A 17,449-nucleotide genomic window follows, 5' to 3' on the forward strand; every position below is an offset into this window, starting at 1 on the left:
TGAACATTATCCGTTTATTTTTCTGCAATACAGTAGATTTATGTTGTTCCAGTTGTGTGCCATCAAAAAACAAGTGTCATTCTTTATTTACATTACATATTCATCAATTCAGTTCAACATTTATAAAATTTACAGTTTTATTCAGTATCAGTGGAAACTCATTTTGAATTAATTATAGCACGTTCCTTTTGCTATTTACATGATTTTCTTTGGTGTAAAAGAAAAAAACTGTATTCAAACACACGAGCCAACAAGTGCATGAAACATTTTGTGTCATTGCATGGGAAAAATCCAAAATATTGGTAAGGAATTGTGACTGCACTACTAATTGACTGTTTTGCCCTCATCACAGGCAGGACCACTATACAGCCAACATCACATTGCCAGACTACAAACAGTTAGACCATCTACAGGTCATCAGACTCTGGGGCACTGATGGGCTCCATGGTCACAGTGGGTAGGATCAGATGGGTGCCCTCAGATATCCATCCCATGGCTGTCCTGTTGAAGGTGGGCCGCTTCACCCCGGGCTCCTGCAGCTCCGGGTAACTGGGTGGGTTCAGGTCCAACTCAGGGAGCTTGAATGTGATTCCTCTCGGGGCTTTGTCAAAGCCTCCAAAAGGAGTGGCCACCCTGTAAATTGACATCAAGTGTAAGTGGTATTCTTCATTACGCTCTCTTCTACATCACTAAAATGTAATAACAGTTTTCTCACCGGTTAAAGCATTTGTATCCAGGAAGATCTGGTCGTGGGTCTGGTGCCGGCATTCTCAGTTTGAGAGTTTCGGCGAGGTCGGGATCACTGAGGATTGCCTGCTCCCATGGGGAGTGGTAGGATTTGGGCATAGCTATAGCATTTGCCTTCTTTGCGGTCGTGTCTGTCAAGAAGAGACAAAAGCAACGTGGCACACATGAGGAAAAATCTCACCATGAGATCATATAGTAAAGGACTGTCCCAACATTGTGAACAGAATGAGTCACAGTTTGGTTTGCAGTTACGGGTTAATGCTGAGCTGTTGTCTCTAGCCGTTTTTTTGGAGGCTGAAGTTTTAGAGTGAACAGGATTATGAATAGAGACTGTGCTTAGAGAACACTTACACAGGCGGACTGAGTTGTCCATCATTGCGAACTGAAGCCTTAAAATAGCACATAGTTGAAGTGTGCACTCATCATATAATGTGTCCACATTGGGTGCTCCCTACTGGAGCATTTTAGAATAAGTACAGGGCGCTGTTTGCTAACAGAATAAAATATATAATAATAATAATAATAATAATAATGATGATGATGATGATGATGATGATGATGATGATAATAATAATAATGATAATAATAAAATAGAATGAAATAAAACGTTTAAATGTGCTCAGGTTATATGATTGATCATAGTTACATATTTGGTGTCAAGCTATTCAAATTGGTCGGCAAGACCAGCTGTTATGACTGTATGTTACCAGTTATCATTCTAATGACAGCATTACATAATCAGTCACTCCTATTTCACTGTGAAGCATTTTTGACAGTTTCACCATGAAAGAAATGGTAGTTATTGACTTTACTTATGATTATTGATTTTTTAATATTCAAATCCCGATTTATGTTGTAAATCTTAATGCTCAACAACTTCACTAACTAAACAGCAAAATTACCTGAAGTGGCGTTTTCTGGATCAGCAGTATTTCCGTCAGCTGGTGCATCCACTTTAATTTCCACAGTGAGTGTATTATCAGCTAAAACATCATTCTGGAAAACAGAATAAAGTAGAGTACATGTATTTTTGGTTACCATTTGCGCAACAAAACGTGAAGCTGGCACAACCATGGCTGCTCTTCTCTTCAGTGCATTCAGATACACCCGCACAAGCAGTCGTAACTGCATTGCACGCACACACACACACATGCAGAAACACATCAACAGCCACTGATAACCACAGGAGCAGCTCCTCAGCAAAGTGCCTGAGCAGCCTTTCAGATTTGGCTGGAGGATGCAAAAGGCACGAGGCACATGTCTCTGTTATCACCCATGTGTTGTAACACTTTTTTCTCAAGAGCATATTTCCTGATATATTTGCTTGATGAGTAACACACAGACAATTTTACAGGTTTTCATGCAGACAGCAGGGATGCCAGAATCCACAGTCAAGATTGTGAGAAAAGGCAGAATTGATTCACCAGTTAATCAAAGATGTGAAGTGAATGAACAACACGTGCAGGTTGACTCACATTTAGCTGCGCATTTGCCTCATTTTGAATGCTTTCAAACGTATATTTGTCAGATCTCCTCTGGCGCATTTTGAAAAGCCGGGAACCTCTGTTGGAAAGCAAAGATAACTCCTCCAACATAATGTCTTTGGGAGTGCTGAGCTTTTTTCCGAGATCCATTACGTCCCCTGTCGGACAACAAAGTTGAGAAAAACAAACAAAATGCAGAGTCTGTACATTAGTCAGTATGTTATTTGTATATTAATTGTTGCATTTCACATAATCGTAATCTAACAAGATTTTCAAAAATTGAAAATGGCCAATATGTGTCATTTAGTCAAGATATATTTACTAAAAATGGATAAAAAAAACTTGTTATTGTTATTCATTCAATTTGTTATTGATATTAATGGGCTGCCAATAATGATGGGGGAAAAGCTTGCCTTGGACGCCCCAAAGATGTGAGGTTTATGGAGTGGTGATCATAGTAACTGGATTACTTGCAAATTTGTTTGACAAGACAAACTTCAAAAGCCGTAATGTGGCATTTTAACCTCACCTTTGGGCTGTTTTGGGCCTTTAATGTATCAGCTGATTATGTTTACATGGTGCATAGTCTTAGATAAACTATATATAATCAAATTATCGCAAACTAGCTTGGAAAGGGGGTGGGGTGGGGTGGGGGTGGGGGGGTGGGGGGGTAGTGGCAGACGGTTTGTTTCTCCCCTGGGTCCCCCTAGTGGGTTAATCCAGGCCTGGTTTTAGAGCTGGAAAGTGCTGGATAGACAATATAAATATACACACAGAAATATCCCGATATCATTTTGCGAGCTGGTTTAAGGGAGGGTCCATAAAGGAGATCAGATGTGTCACAAAATTGATGTTATGCATTTGATGAGTCCTGAAAGTCATGGGAAATGAGTTATCATTTTACTTGAGAGTTAGTTTTGGGTGTGCATGATGCTTCCTCATCCACCACTGCAGACGGTATGTACCCCAGCTGTCACAGACCTTCACATAACAAACAGCTACACAGTTGGCCCTCGCAACTTCCCTCCCCTTTCCAGAAATAGACTTTTGAAAAGGACAACGACAAAGGATTAGCCACCATTGGTAGTGCATCATCCCATTAGCTTATTTATGGCAAGTGCTGGAGAGTAGCCCTGACATTTTGAACCCAGATCAGAATAGTTATTCTGTTGCAGCAGTGTGTTTGTCCGCTGAGCCTCAACTCTAATATCATACCATTGGTACCATGGACCTCTCGGCAAATAGCTGCTGCACACTTCTTCCTCTCTCCAGCTGGCATTGTACAGAATTGTGACATTGTGGCTTTGGCAAGGTTGGCAGAACTCAGGAGTACTGGAAACACATACAGGACACAGGATGTAGTTGTTCTGCCCAAGTCATAAAGATGGAGTGTTGTTCCTAATACTGTGACCCCGGTGAACATCAACAAAGTGCTAACCCTTACGTTGACGGGTTACAGCTAAACGCAGAGATTGCTTTTTATCGTGTAAGTGTAAGGTCATCTTCCATCAGCTGTCAGAAAAAATCCTCCATCTATAATGTTCTGTTATCGTCAATATGGTGACAAAAGGTGACAAGGACAGAATAAAACTCAGGATACACACACTGACTCTCTTGTGATAATGACATGATAGTTGCCCCATTCATTTCTGTTACATAATATACTAGTACAGTATATATATATATTAATCTATAAAATCTGTCTCCCATTTGCTGACAGCATCTATTGGAATTTGAGGATTTGATGATTTAGGAGGTCCCGCCATTAAATAAATCTGCCATATCAGTGTTTGTCATGTTATGATAATCTCTGTAGAGGTACATTTAAGAGATTACATGTATTGCATAACTCTAAACCCCATTGTACTTGCACTGGCACCACAGACGTAATTCTTAGATTGAGCCTCATCTCTGGATAAATTTTTGAGTATGTGAGCGAATATTAGTGGCATCTTCTTTTAATGTTGCCAGAATGTTGAGACAAACCACCTGTGTAAAGGTCAAGGGTGAATATTGTGTCCTAGGTTTGTATGTGTAGCTGGACGCAACAAATATCCAGTAGTACAAAAAACATAATGCTCAAACATAATATCCAAAATGACGTCGTTACATTTGCAGCTGCCGATGAAATTGCATATATTTAGTAGTCAAATGCAGAACATGATGCTAGAAGGTACATCTCTAAATAAACGTCTTTAAAAAGTCATTGTGTCCATCTGCTGACTTTGCAGCTGTGATGTTTGTAGCAATTTAAAAACAATGTCCATGCAAAGTAAAGACAGAGCATAGTGATGTAATTCTAAAGCTAGAAAATGTATCTGATTAACTGATAATCTGTCAAGTTTAGCTAAGAAAGCGACCTCTTCAATTCATAGAAAGCATAACTGTTAGTTAGAAGCCGCCAAATGTATTTTACCGCATAACGTAACTTTATATATAATTTAAATATACCACACATTTACAAAATACAGGCTTGTCCGTACCTGTGATGGTATCCCTAGTGTGCAACCTGTATCCTTGAAGGGGAGACACGGAGGCTCAGGGGTCAACCTACAGTAGGTAGTTTGATCTTCCCTGATCTTCACACTCCCGGACACTAAAGCCAAACTGTGAGTGTGTCTCTGTGTCTGTTGTGAATGGTATGCAGCTTACATCAACAGGCTAAATTTAACCTGCCAAACACTCAAAACCACTCTCAAACACCATGGGGCAAGGATAGCTACCAGAGAGAGAGAGAGAGAGGGAGAAAGAGAGAAAGAGAGAGGATGGACGACACACACATGCCCACTGATGTTCTGTGAGGAAAGAGCTCCCCTCCAGAGACATGTTCCTCCACTTGTGTTGAATCTTCAAAGTTAGTATGTCTCTGTAGGTCGCATTTAGTGGGCACAGCTGCTACTTGTGTACTCCTCTCTTGAAACTGAATTGTAGTTCTGTCATTATGTGTGGTTACTGACTCTGGATCAGTGAGGGGGGGTGAAGGGGGATGTGGTCTCATCCCTGAGATAGTGATCAGCCAAAAAGATTTTTATAAAGCAGCATCAAGGTCACTACCCTGGCAGCTAAACCTGATGTTATACTTTGGACATACTGAACATTTAATTTCTTATGAAAACATTTTCTGTTACTGTGGACCTCAAACGCAGAATTAAAGCCAAAAAAATGACACTTCAAAAACTTTTAGATTCTTTTTTCATATATTTTAATTTTGCAGTTTGTGTTTAAAAAGTGCAACAAGTAACATTTACTCAAGAAAATCCATCAAACATAAGAAAACACGGTGGCATCAGTCATCTTGAAACTTTGACACTCAACGGCAGAATTTGTGGTTCTGTTTACTCTTTAACACCACACAGTGTGCGATCAAAAGTGGGATAGTTTTTACTTTTGACTTAAAAGTATATATAATAATAGCAAAGAAGCTCACGTCCATTTTGAAATCTCACATGTGCGTCGTCAGTTCAAATAAGGCCAATGATAAGATGCAATACTTACTACCAATTTGCTGCTTCCCTAAAAAAGCTCCCCAAGAGCAGACAGAGATATTAAGACAGAGAATAAAACTGTTCACGCACACACTGAATATTCTTGTCATTACTGCTGCAACTGTAGTGAGAGAAAACAAAACAAGATGAGTAACATCTCTGATGGTTATTGCTGTATCAAATATTCAGATGTGAAACAGTTTGCATAACCCCAAACCGAAGACTGATGTGATCACAAAGCCACAGTGAGTTTTAAAGCTACAGTAATTATACATGACACAAAAGCCACACAAAAGTTTCTTATAGTGTCTTATTTCTCACCAAAACCAGCAATGTCAAAATGACCACCATTCCTGTGAGCAACAAAAAAACCCAAACATTTATTTCATCTATTTCACATTCACTTTAGCTTTCATAAAACTTTCTGGGCACTTGACACTTTTCTTGACCGTAGTGGTCCACTTCTGTCCTAAATCAGTCTGTAAAAACTACTAACTAGTAGGAATGTCTCTGCAATGATCGCTTAGACACAATTGAACAATCCCCATCAAGGCTTAGCAGTGTAATATCTCATCAGCAACACAACACAATAGCTACAGTACGTTGTTGTGCCCTTCTAACCAAGTGACCACTCATACCATGAAGGCAGTGAATTTTTTGGTGCGATGCCCATCACTCCCATCAACAATTTAAAATAAACATAATAAATTGACTAAAACATGCCAACATCTCAGACCTATTAGATAAACTTGAACCATCACACAACAAGAACAAATTCACTTTTCATCAAAATAGTGTGAGCTTATTCCATCTGTTTGGGCCAAATGTACCTTTTTGCTGTCATGTTAGTACACCTCTCTTTGTGTAATGTATGCCTGACCTCATCTTAGTGGTATTAACTTCTCTGGACTGCACTATAGAAGGAAGAGTAGTTTGGACCGGAGCCTTGTCCCGCGTATCCGACACTGGCCCTAGTGGCAGGCCTTAGCGGCTGGGCAGGTCTGAAGGGAGGCCCATAGAAGGCTGGTTTCTCAGGTGAAAATGTCCTGCTCATGGACGGAGCCTGAAAAGCTGGGGCTGCATGATAATGAGCCCTACTGACAGCTGCAGGATCAAGAGACACCCTGCGTTTCCACTCATCTGGAGGCTCTGGCAGAGATCTGCGGTGCCCTGCAGCTTTGACATTAGCGGCAACAGATGACGGGAAGCTCTGAAACACAAAGGCCTCATCCACAGAACCAATTGGGCTTCTGGACGCCGCCTCCCACGGTGACAGTGGCTTGTAGACCTTTTCTTGGAAGGATGCGCGCCTCTCTGTAGGTAAAAATGATGACTGGATTCCAGGTGTGCTCACAGGTGACATAAGAGGAGAAGGCATCGAATTCAATCGCTTGGGCAAGCTCAGGGAGCGGCTTCTTCCAAATCCCTGAAAGAAAAGCACACATTAGCTTGGCAGTGTTGCAGACTTTGCTGCCACCCTCTGGCTTCATGGTCGCCTAGACCACTAATAATGTTCTAGTTTATTTATGTTTTATTGTTAAAGTAAATAATACATTTAAATGATTTTGGTAATTTTGGTAAAGTTACTTGAAAATTTCATAGAAAGATTTTCAGCTCACTGTCAAAAAAAAACTAGAAGAGGCTCTTTTATGAGAATATTTACTTTTTCCCATTATGTTTTTTATATTTCCTAGATGTTTTTTTATATCATGTACTTTTCGCACATTGAACTTTTTTGTGTGTGGGAATCTTTTATGACTTGGGACTGGTGATTTTCACTACATGCCCAACATTATCATTTGAAATGCTTTGATTCAACAGCCAAACTGATTCACAATTCTCTGTCTAAAATAACTTTAAAAATTTCAGATTTGTCATCCAAATAGAGGATACCCTTTTCCTATTAATCCAATAAAATGGTTTGAGTGATACAAATGTATGGAGTAAGCAGCATTTGACATTGACTGGTTATAACAAATAAAGAAAGAAAAAGTTTCAAGAACTTACCTGCTGTTGGTTCAAGAAACTTGAAAAATAAGTACACTGGCAATGTTACAACATGAAAGACAAAAGATCAGGAAACTTTGTTTGGAACTATGTCTGTGCCATCTTGATTTTGTTTCATCTGCTTAAAGGGGAAATCCACTCTAAAATAGAATGTTTGAAGGCCCTGGGCATCTATGAAGGTGTTTTTATTTATTTATTTTATTTCAGACCTCAGATCTGGTTTAAGACTAACTAGTCAAAAGAAGCAAAATCACCTATTTCTGTTTACAATATGTACGCAGTTTCTTTAATATTAGAACTACATATGAAAACACTGAATGAATTGGCACTATATAAATGAATTAATATTGATTGATTGATTGATTGATTGATTGACTGATTGATTGACAACATAACAGAAACAAACCTATCTAAACAGGAGCACAAGAACATTTCACCACTCAGTAGGTCTTGCTGTGATGTAAGGTTGAACATACTCACCTGAGCAGAATTCATTAATCATACATACAGACACACATACATGTACTTCTATACTTGTGAGGAAACTCATTGACGTAATGCATTCCTCAATCCTTAAGTTAAACCTTACTCTAACCTTAACCTTAAAATCAAGTCTTAACCCTCAAACAGCCCTTTGAAGATGTGAGGACTGGTCAAAATGTCCTCACTTCCCAAAAATGTCCTCACTCTGCTGGTAAAATGCTTGTTCTGGTCCTCACTATGTAGCAAGTACAAGAACATACATATACACACAGAAACACAAGTACTTTTAACTGTGATAATAGATGCAGACTTGCCGTCAAAAAATTATTAAAGTAGGAAAATATAAATTCTGCTTTAGGGTGGATTTCCTTTCAATAGCACCGTCCTACAAACATGCAGAAACTCTTTTAAGAGCCGAGATCATAGTCCCAAACTGTGAAAACAAACACATCATGCAGTCAAGGTGAAACTTAAATTCACAGTGGTGATTTGATAGCATGGTTGTCCTGTTAACCTTCAGCAATTTATCATAAATTTAGTTAGTTATTGAAAAAAGCCAATGTGGTGAATCTTAGGAAACTGATATTACTGAAGGTGAAATGAATATGAGTAAATCTGTGTGAGGCAGTGAGAAAGAAAAAGGAGGAAATATGGGTCACTCAGAAAAAATAGTGATACAGTAGTTCAGGAAAAGAGAGCAGACACTCATGGCACACATAAGAAATACACATGAAGAAGGAAAGAGAAATTTAATAGCAAGATTGTGCTGAGTACAAGAAGTGCAATAAACAGTGATATGTTTGAAAGACAGAGACATAGAGACAAACAAGACAACTGTTTCCTATTTTCATTTTGAGTTGCTACCGGTAATGCGGATCAATAGTGGAATAGTCAAATCTCTGTGATAACTCGCTCATGTTTTACAGACTGTCTGATGACTTTACTGACAGTAAAATAACTGGCCATAACTGACAATTGCAGAAAATATATCCACATAAAAAAACATTTTAAATCATCAGGATTAATGATAATAACTAACATTAATGATTTTAACTGTTGTGATACCATAAAAGTTTGGAATGAGACTGAAGTAATTGCAAATTGTATGCATCCAAAAAATAAGTGCATCAACACGTTCTCCCAAGACACACTAAAATGTTCAAATATTCTGTAAATATAATTATAAAAGTGAGTAACTGTTATTCCGGTATATTTTTAACTTAAATTTTAATTTAATAAATAAATGTATAAATAAATATTATTAATTTATGTACCTTTGGGGGTCAGTGATGACTACATCTAGGTAAAAATGCATGTCGTGCATGTCATCTTATTTCTTACAAAAGAAAAACTAAAGAAAGAAAAACAACTCAAATTAGAGACCTTAGTTGAACAAGGCTCTCTGCACACATTATTGCACGTGTCATAGCACTTCCTGAGAATCACTCAACATTATTTAGTCTCACATTTCCTTTTTCAAGCACACATGCACCTCCCAAGTTTGAGGAAGATGATATAATGTGCTAAGTTATATATTACTCATGCTTTCCTTACATTACCAGCTAAATATACTCTTATAGCTGCATACTGTAAATCATTTTGGATGTGGCCTACATTTAGACAGTGCAAAAGTCAATACACCTATTGAGTATGACATTTTAGATGCTACCAAGTTCCAGACGTAATTGTGTCCTATCATCTCAGTGTTGCCCACACTAAAACATGACCATATACAGTATTAGAACTAATGAAGCATTGCAACAGGCTTCCACTGTGTGCATGCCACCACTGGCTTCTTAGCAGAAAACTTTGGCCGTGGTGCCATTTGACGTACGCCTCTAGCAATAAGAGATGCAGGAGAAAAAGCTGAAGCTATGCTGTCACCAGTAGATGACTGCTGGGAAGATGTGCTTGCAGGTCGCGCGCTTGGTGCTTGCTTGTTGGTTATGTGATGGGCTGCAGGTGTGACAGTGTGCTTTTCATCCAAGAGCTTGTCAGTTGCAAGAGGCTTAGCTGATCTTGTGGTTCGGCGGGCAGAAAAACTTTGGGAACTTACCGATACAGGAGACTTAGCATGGACTTCTGCCTTGCTTTGAACAGCAAGTTCGGGGGCATTATAAGGAGATTGAGAGGGGGTGGATCTTTGTTTAAGGCTTTTGGTAGCCTCAAACTTTGATGCTGGAGTTGGTTTGGGGCTGGGGCTTTTGGTCTCAGGGACTGCATCATACTTGAACAGCGACGAGTCCAACTGATAAGGCTGATGTTTCATAATATCTAATGGGTTGAGGTGCTTTGGAGCTTTTTTAGGTTTCTCTTTGGTCTTAGGTTTGATTTTGGGGCTTGTGGAAGGGGCTTGCTTGGCAGCTGATGGAGGATAGAAAGGAGCAAGAATGGGATTATATGACAAAGGAGGTGGGGCACGAACATTGGAAGAATACCTCCAGAAGTTAGGGAGGGACGAGGTTGGGGAGGGGGATCTTGTTTTGTTAGCTTGAACCGTTTCAGCATCAACAACAAACTTCTCCATACGGGACTGTCTTTTGGCAAACAACTCTGCACCTTTTCCTGCCATTGTTGGACGATCACCTGCTCGATTAACACCTTTGTCTGAGACTCGACCCTTCAGAGAAGCCTGTGACACTTTTGATGCATGGACGTAAGATTTCCCTGCTTGTGGTGGGCAAGAGGCAACTGAAGCTTGAGGACTGTCTGACTTATTCCTTGAGGGTGAAGGTGGGTGATGTGGGCTGTAAGTAGGACTGCGGGCCTGCATACTCACAGGGGATCGTGGTGGCTGTTGACTCCAGTTATTTGCAGTTGGCTGAGGATGAAGCTGAGAAGAGGAGTTGACTGGAGCCCAGGCATTGGCAGGTGTTTGAAGTGTTGCCCGAGTTTGATCTGGTGCCCAATGGTTGGCCATCTGTTGAGGCTGAACCCAATCTTGCTGCTGTAAGTAATGCTGACTATGAGGCCCCATGGGACTGTGAGAGGGTTGTGAAACTGGACTTCTTGGTGGAATATTGGTCTCACCAGAGGGGCTCCTCATCCAAGGTGGGCAGGTTGGGTTGATAGAAGGTTTTGGGGCAACTGGAGGGGGATTCTTGAGTTTTATTGGTCTGGGTTGCATGAAGTTACAGGCTTCAGCCCCCAGACTAAAACAGTCCTCCTCTGACTCAATATAAGACTTCCTTTCCCCCTTGTTTTGAAGGCGAATATCTGATTCTTGCACCAGCGTTGATGGCTGTTTATTAGTGGTTTTACGTTTTGACTCTGGTAGGATGCCGGTCTTGATTGCTGGCACAGATATTCGCTCATCTCTTGAGGCTATGATATCTCCAGTTGGGGACCAAACCTGTGGGTTAGTGTTAATAGGCACAGGCACTTTGAATTTCGGTTCTTGCTTTGTCACTGGAGCGATGCCAGCAGGTGTGACGGGAGCAGGCATGCTGTCTTGAAATCCTAGGAAAGGCCTTGCAGTTCTGTTTGGCACCAATGGTCTTGGCACATTGGATAGGTGGTTCATTTGTTTAATATTTCCCTGGTATTCGTCATACTGCTTTAGATTTGCATCCATGTAGTTGGCCTGATCAGTTTGCATGTAGATTTCCTTAGTGTCATAAATATCCTGTGCCTCTGTATGTTGGGGTTCTGCTGCTGTTTCCACAGGCATTCCTTTACTCCTCAGTTCTTCTTGCTCTGACACGATTTCATCCATCCGTTTGCGGCGTTGGGCAAACATCATAACACCCTTCCCTTTTGTTTCTGGTAATGCATCCATTTCTTGAACACTTCCCCAATTCAGACTTAAATTATGCTGCTGGTGATAAACAGAATACTCCTCCTCTATCTCAGATTCACTTGTTGCCACAAAGTTATACTCAGCTGATTGGACTTCTTCAGTTTCCTCCTCTATTTGGTCTTCACTGTCAACCTTGTTATCACCAGTCCCGTAACTCACGAGTGTATACTTCTTGACCCTCTGGCGGCGTTTGTTAAAGAGCAAGGCTCCCTTATTTTGAGGGTTGGGTGCATCTGTAAGAAGCCGAGCAATTCGCTTACATTTAGACTTGTTCTCCTTGACCTGTCTTTCTGATTGGCTCTCCTTATGACTGAGTCCTGAGACAAAGAAAGAGAGAGAGAGAGAGAGAGAGAGAGAGAGAGGGGATGGAGGTGAGGCGGATGAAAACATACAGATCCGTAATTAAATCAAACATTTATCAAACATTTTGTTTTGATGTTTTGTCAGTCAGTGCAAATTTAAGAAGCTACTAAGTCAATTAATTATGGGAAAGATTAAAAGATTAATTAATACTAATTGGTTTGTTTGATAAAGTGCTTTGGCATTATTTTATCTCAGTTTGCAAAATAAACTAATCATCATTATTATTATTTGAAGCAAGCACACTAATAACAAGCAAGATACATTTTGAAGTTGTCCCTGCTGAAGCAAGCATACTAATAAAAGCATCATATTTACTTACAGCTAACTTAGGGGGGTCCATGAGGCAAGGAAAATGATCAGCTCACTTTCCATTGCCGTCAAGTCTTACGATTGGAAAAGGGATCAGGTAACAGGCCAGCTTGACACATGTTGGTGTCTGTCAAATTTGTTTCTGCCAGCCTCATCATATGGTCATATTTTATTCTTATCCTGCACTGACTATTAAAGCCATGGGAATTCTCCCGGCAAGTCCACCACAAATAGAGCCCACGTTACAGCATGAAAATAACCAGCACCCATAATGCTTTGCACCAGTTATTTATTATTTAAATAAAGTCTCTTGCTTTGTAGAACTTCTATAATAGTAACAGAAAACGTAATTTAAGGTTTTTATCAAAAGTTCATTTGTGAGCAAACACAAAATTATTTTGTATCTATTAATAAATCATACATAATTTAGATTTCACTATATGCACAATTTGCTATATAGTCTTCACAGTTTGCACTAAAACCTCCATATGTCCGCTGGAATATGAAAAGTGAGGATAGAAGATAGATACTTACGTGTGCGCCTTGCCCTCTGCCTGTCCGGTCTGCACAGATCTGTGTCAGACTCCCAGTTCCACTTCTCTGCCTGCTCAGCAGCCTCGTCTGAAATTCCAAAGAAGACAGAAGCAGGAGGTGCTTCACTACGCCCTCCTTCCTCTGAGGATTCAGCCCTCCTGTTCCCAGTCCCTGGACCCTGTCTATTACTGGCTCCCAGGGGTTGTTCTGTGGTAAGGGTCAAGGCCAGGGTCATTTCAGCAGCACAGCCAACAGAGGAGGAAGATGACTGGGAATGCGGCAGTGATATCTGGCTAGCGTGAGATTCGGAGTAAGGGTGCTCTGGGTGTGGGGACAGCGAGGTTTGGATGTGAGGAGACTCTGTGGCGGACTCTCTTGATTCACTGAGATAAATGTCATCTTCTTCTTGGTATGACACATCGTCTTCACTTCCACTCAGTTCAGGCAGGGACTGTCGCTCACCTGCAGAGTCCCAGTCTTGTGACTGAAGGCCTTCTGGGGACTCGAGGTCAGACTTCGGGATATGAGCAGGTTGAGGGTCTAAAGGGTACTCTGCGTCACTGGCATCATCTTCATAGTAGGACTCAGAGACACAAAGTTCCTGGGAAGCATCTGAACCTGACCATGGCACCAAGTTATCATTGTTGTCTTGGTCTTCAGCCTCTGGCTCCATCTCTAATGCTGTTTCACAATGTGCTGGGTGTCACCAACAATACCTTCATTAAGACAAAGATAAAAAGATTCAGGCCAAAGTGCCCTTTCCCTTTAAATGGTGATTATGAAATAATATGACACTTTAGCACACTTTCAGTATTATGTGTTATCTATATAAAATGCCATAGAAAATACTCTCCATTCAGACTAATATGAGTGTAAACACTTGATTCTATTCAACACTTAAATTCTCTCGCAGATATGTTCAAATTCTAACAATTACGATTATAACTCCTTTTCATTTAAGTGTTTACTGTTTAGAAGAAGAGATTTCAGCATTAGTACACTCTGTGATATTTCTATCTACCATGTATTTCTCTATTCCTTTCCCCAATAGGAAGTGTAGCTTTGCTTTGGCAGTTGCATCAGGACTGCCATCGCTCTAAATGGAATGGTATGTAATATCAAAGGGGAAACAGCATTCACATCCAAGAGCATAAGCAAAACAATTGGGTGGCTGTTTTCCGAACTCCTGTTTATACAGCGTGGTTTCTTTCCCTCCACTGTTCTCATCTATCACTGCACCAAATATCAGCACAGCAATGGCTGTCTATTTAAGCATTTCCATTTAAGAACTAAACCAGAGAGGCTATTTGTTTTATACATAGTAGAAATACTAGGCCTCCTAGTCCCTCACACAAATCCAGTGTTTGTTTTGTATTGTAACCGTAACATGTTAAATCATATCAACAGTTAATCTATCAAATTGGCAACTAAATTATTCTCTCAAATTATTCTGGAGATCATTGTATCAGAATCACTGATAGAAAATGATTCTATTAAATTATCCAGTGTAAAACATCTGTTAGTGTTTTTCCATGTAATCGATCATTTAAGACAAAACTGATATCAAATTCAGCAGTTTTGTTGCTTACACCTTTTTCACATTAGTGTATGGACATAAACAGAAAATAGTGCCCTAATAATATCAACATTGTTCATATTAGTGCCTACACAATGTTAATCTATAGATCAGAGTTCAGAGCAAAGGATGTTTGAGCAGTTTTCTTCTTTTTCGTCTTCCAACAGATTTTACTGCAAACACAAACCTTTTACTGTCAGATGTCACATTTCCTGACTTCCACCAGAGGGTGGTACAATAACACTTCACACTACAACCTGTTCACTAATTTAAAGAAAGACATTGTTCCACCTGTAAAATCACCTGTAAAATCCTCACATGTTGTATTTCTACACTCAGAGGTTCTAATACACAAGTGTATCAGTTCTGAATTAATGAGCTGAAAACCAAAAACATGCCCACCATTAGTGTCACTACAAATATCATTTAAGTAAAAGCACTAAGAGAAAAAAATATATATATACGTATGCCATAATTCAAAGGAAAATAGTAGAAAATAGCAACATTTCCTGGAATTTAACCAACAGCACTCAAGATCTTTAGAGGCAGCATGTATTTTTGCAAAGTCACAAAACAGAAGCATTTTGCTATTATTAGATCCTTAAAAATAGTTGTGTTTAAAGGGTAGAGGTTTGCCCAGAGGGGGGCGCTAAAGCAAAGGCAATTAATTATAACCAGAAGTGTTTTTCCCAATAGGAGTGTGAATGTGGACAGCAAATATAATACCACTCTACCTACATTAAGAATTTCAGCTGATATTCTGGCCAGAGAGTGGCTCTTCAGAAGCATTAGGTTTCATTCACTGTGGATCAATAAATCTCCGACAATATATCACATCTATCTGAACAGTAGTTTTCTGGAACAGGGCAGTAGTTTTCTGGAACAGGGCATTGACAGACTGACATCACCCCTCTTAGTCCACAACTTGCGGAGGCATTGTTTTACAGCTGAGTACAAATTTTGACCAGTTCAAATGACCCTTGTCTACCCATTTATTTATTTATTTAGAAGAGTACAAAGTTCATTGATAGACAAAATATATCTTGAAAGTTCTTGTAATCGCTTACATGTCCCTCATAATTTGCACAACAGTTTGAGTGATTTTTTAAAATGATTTTAAATCAAATAATGATTAATGATGAATGATTTTTAATCAAATTTAATTTGTTGATCACAGGAATTAATTCTATAATATAAGAAGACAAATGAACATTATTGTTTTCATAAGGGCAATCATTGGCATTTTGTAAATGAACACATTTCATTGTCTAACATTTCATTGTCTCTTCTTGACTGAGTTTACAACCAATTTGCAACAAAGCACAATTAATACATGCATGTCTCCTAGATAAGATATTGTTTGACGATGTTTATGTCTGTAATTGACTGGCCCTCCTGTCTGCACAGGACTGCAAACTGAGCGGGCAGAGTCATATTTGGGTGTCATATATTTGATACACTGATCGGGGCAAAAGGATACTATAGCTGTGGGTCAACATAACAAGGGGTGACAGAACATCACAGTTTACAAAAAGCAATAGCTAAAACTGCAGTACAGCATCTATCATTGCACACATCCAGTTCATGCTCACATTCTTCGTTTGCAGAATGTGTCGCGGCTTTATGTGGTAATTGTCGAAGCCTCAACTAAAGTGTATTCGACTATGTGACTTATTTTGTATCTTTACTGCACCTACACTATACAAAAGCCCTTTGACACACACACACACACACAGCTGCAGGATTACTAAAAGGTTCAGACACTTGGGCACTATGCCTCATACCCACACTGCTCTTCACACTTGGTTCCACTTCATTTTCACACTCAAACCATCATCAAGCCTTACTTTGGTGCCACAGGAGTTTCTGTTTCCTAGTATGGCAGTAACTTGAGCATGTTGACTCGTTGCCATAGAAACAGGGAGTCAGCATCCCTGACAAACGAGTGAACTCTTGGTCTGGGGGATGACCCCAGCGAGGACTGAGCTCTAGCGGATTAGATGTTTCCATGTTATTGCATAATTAGACTGTCTATGACTCACACCAGGAGCCTTACAACAGAACAAAAATAAACTGAATCTACAGTTAACCCAGACATATCTTCCAATCAATAAGTATATAAAACCAGATGTATCTTTAATATAACTTATATTGGCACATTAATTAAATCAGTCCAGCAGCAACTAGAGAGATGTCATCTACTGTTTAATAGTTTCTTCCACAGGGAGAGCCATACAGACTTAATAAAAAATAATTAAACAACCAGACAGGCAGGCGGACTTGGAGAAAATCTCAGTAAATGAAATTCACAACATTAGGGTGAATGAAACAAAGATATATGACTTATCTTCACTCACATAAACATGCACAACAGACCAGCTGTCAGGAGGTTAAAGGAAGCCCAAAGAAATTGAGGAAAAAAACTGAGGAATTACTTTCCAAGCATCATCTACTACTTACAGTATTCATCCCTGAAGCAAGTGTAAGAAACAAAAAGTTGGTCCAAAAATGTCTCGTTAGGCAACATCCAGCATCGCAGTCTCGACATCCTGCTGGTTTCACTAGAGAGTAGACTAGACTAGAGAGCTCTTGGGAGCGCTCGTTGTGGATTGCAGATCATGTTCCGGTGACCTACCAACTTGCTCATTGTGTGGCCTTGCTC

At 39.8% G+C, this 17,449-nt stretch overlaps 2 protein-coding genes across 3 annotated transcripts; both read right to left on the reverse strand.

Annotated features, from left to right (window-relative positions):
• myoz2b (myozenin 2b) lies at nt 1–4,806 on the reverse strand. 2 transcript variants are annotated; one of them, XM_070828060.1, is made up of 6 exons: nt 4,715–4,806; nt 3,447–3,563; nt 2,223–2,389; nt 1,650–1,743; nt 716–878; nt 1–633 (listed from the first exon to the last, which is right to left on the reverse strand). In XM_070828060.1, exons 2-6 carry the CDS (start codon nt 3,526–3,528, stop codon nt 408–410), a joined length of 732 nt encoding a protein of 243 aa, XP_070684161.1. In that variant the 5' UTR covers nt 3,529–3,563; nt 4,715–4,806; the 3' UTR covers nt 1–407. The 2 variants fall into 2 exon arrangements, with proteins under 2 accessions (XP_070684161.1, XP_070684162.1); XM_070828061.1 differs by lacking the exon at nt 3,447–3,563.
• Nucleotides 4,807–6,100: 1,294 nt separating this feature from the next.
• synpo2b (synaptopodin 2b) lies at nt 6,101–13,884 on the reverse strand. The gene is made up of 3 exons (XM_070856621.1): nt 13,212–13,884; nt 10,263–12,322; nt 6,101–7,142 (listed from the first exon to the last, which is right to left on the reverse strand). Exons 1-3 carry the CDS (start codon nt 13,882–13,884, stop codon nt 6,612–6,614), a joined length of 3,264 nt encoding a protein of 1,087 aa, XP_070712722.1. The 3' UTR covers nt 6,101–6,611.
• Nucleotides 13,885–17,449: the final 3,565 nt, after the last annotated feature.

The sequence above is a fragment of the Pempheris klunzingeri genome, chromosome 3 (assembly GCF_042242105.1).
Source record: "Pempheris klunzingeri isolate RE-2024b chromosome 3, fPemKlu1.hap1, whole genome shotgun sequence".
Lineage (NCBI taxonomy): Eukaryota > Metazoa > Chordata > Actinopteri > Acropomatiformes > Pempheridae > Pempheris > Pempheris klunzingeri.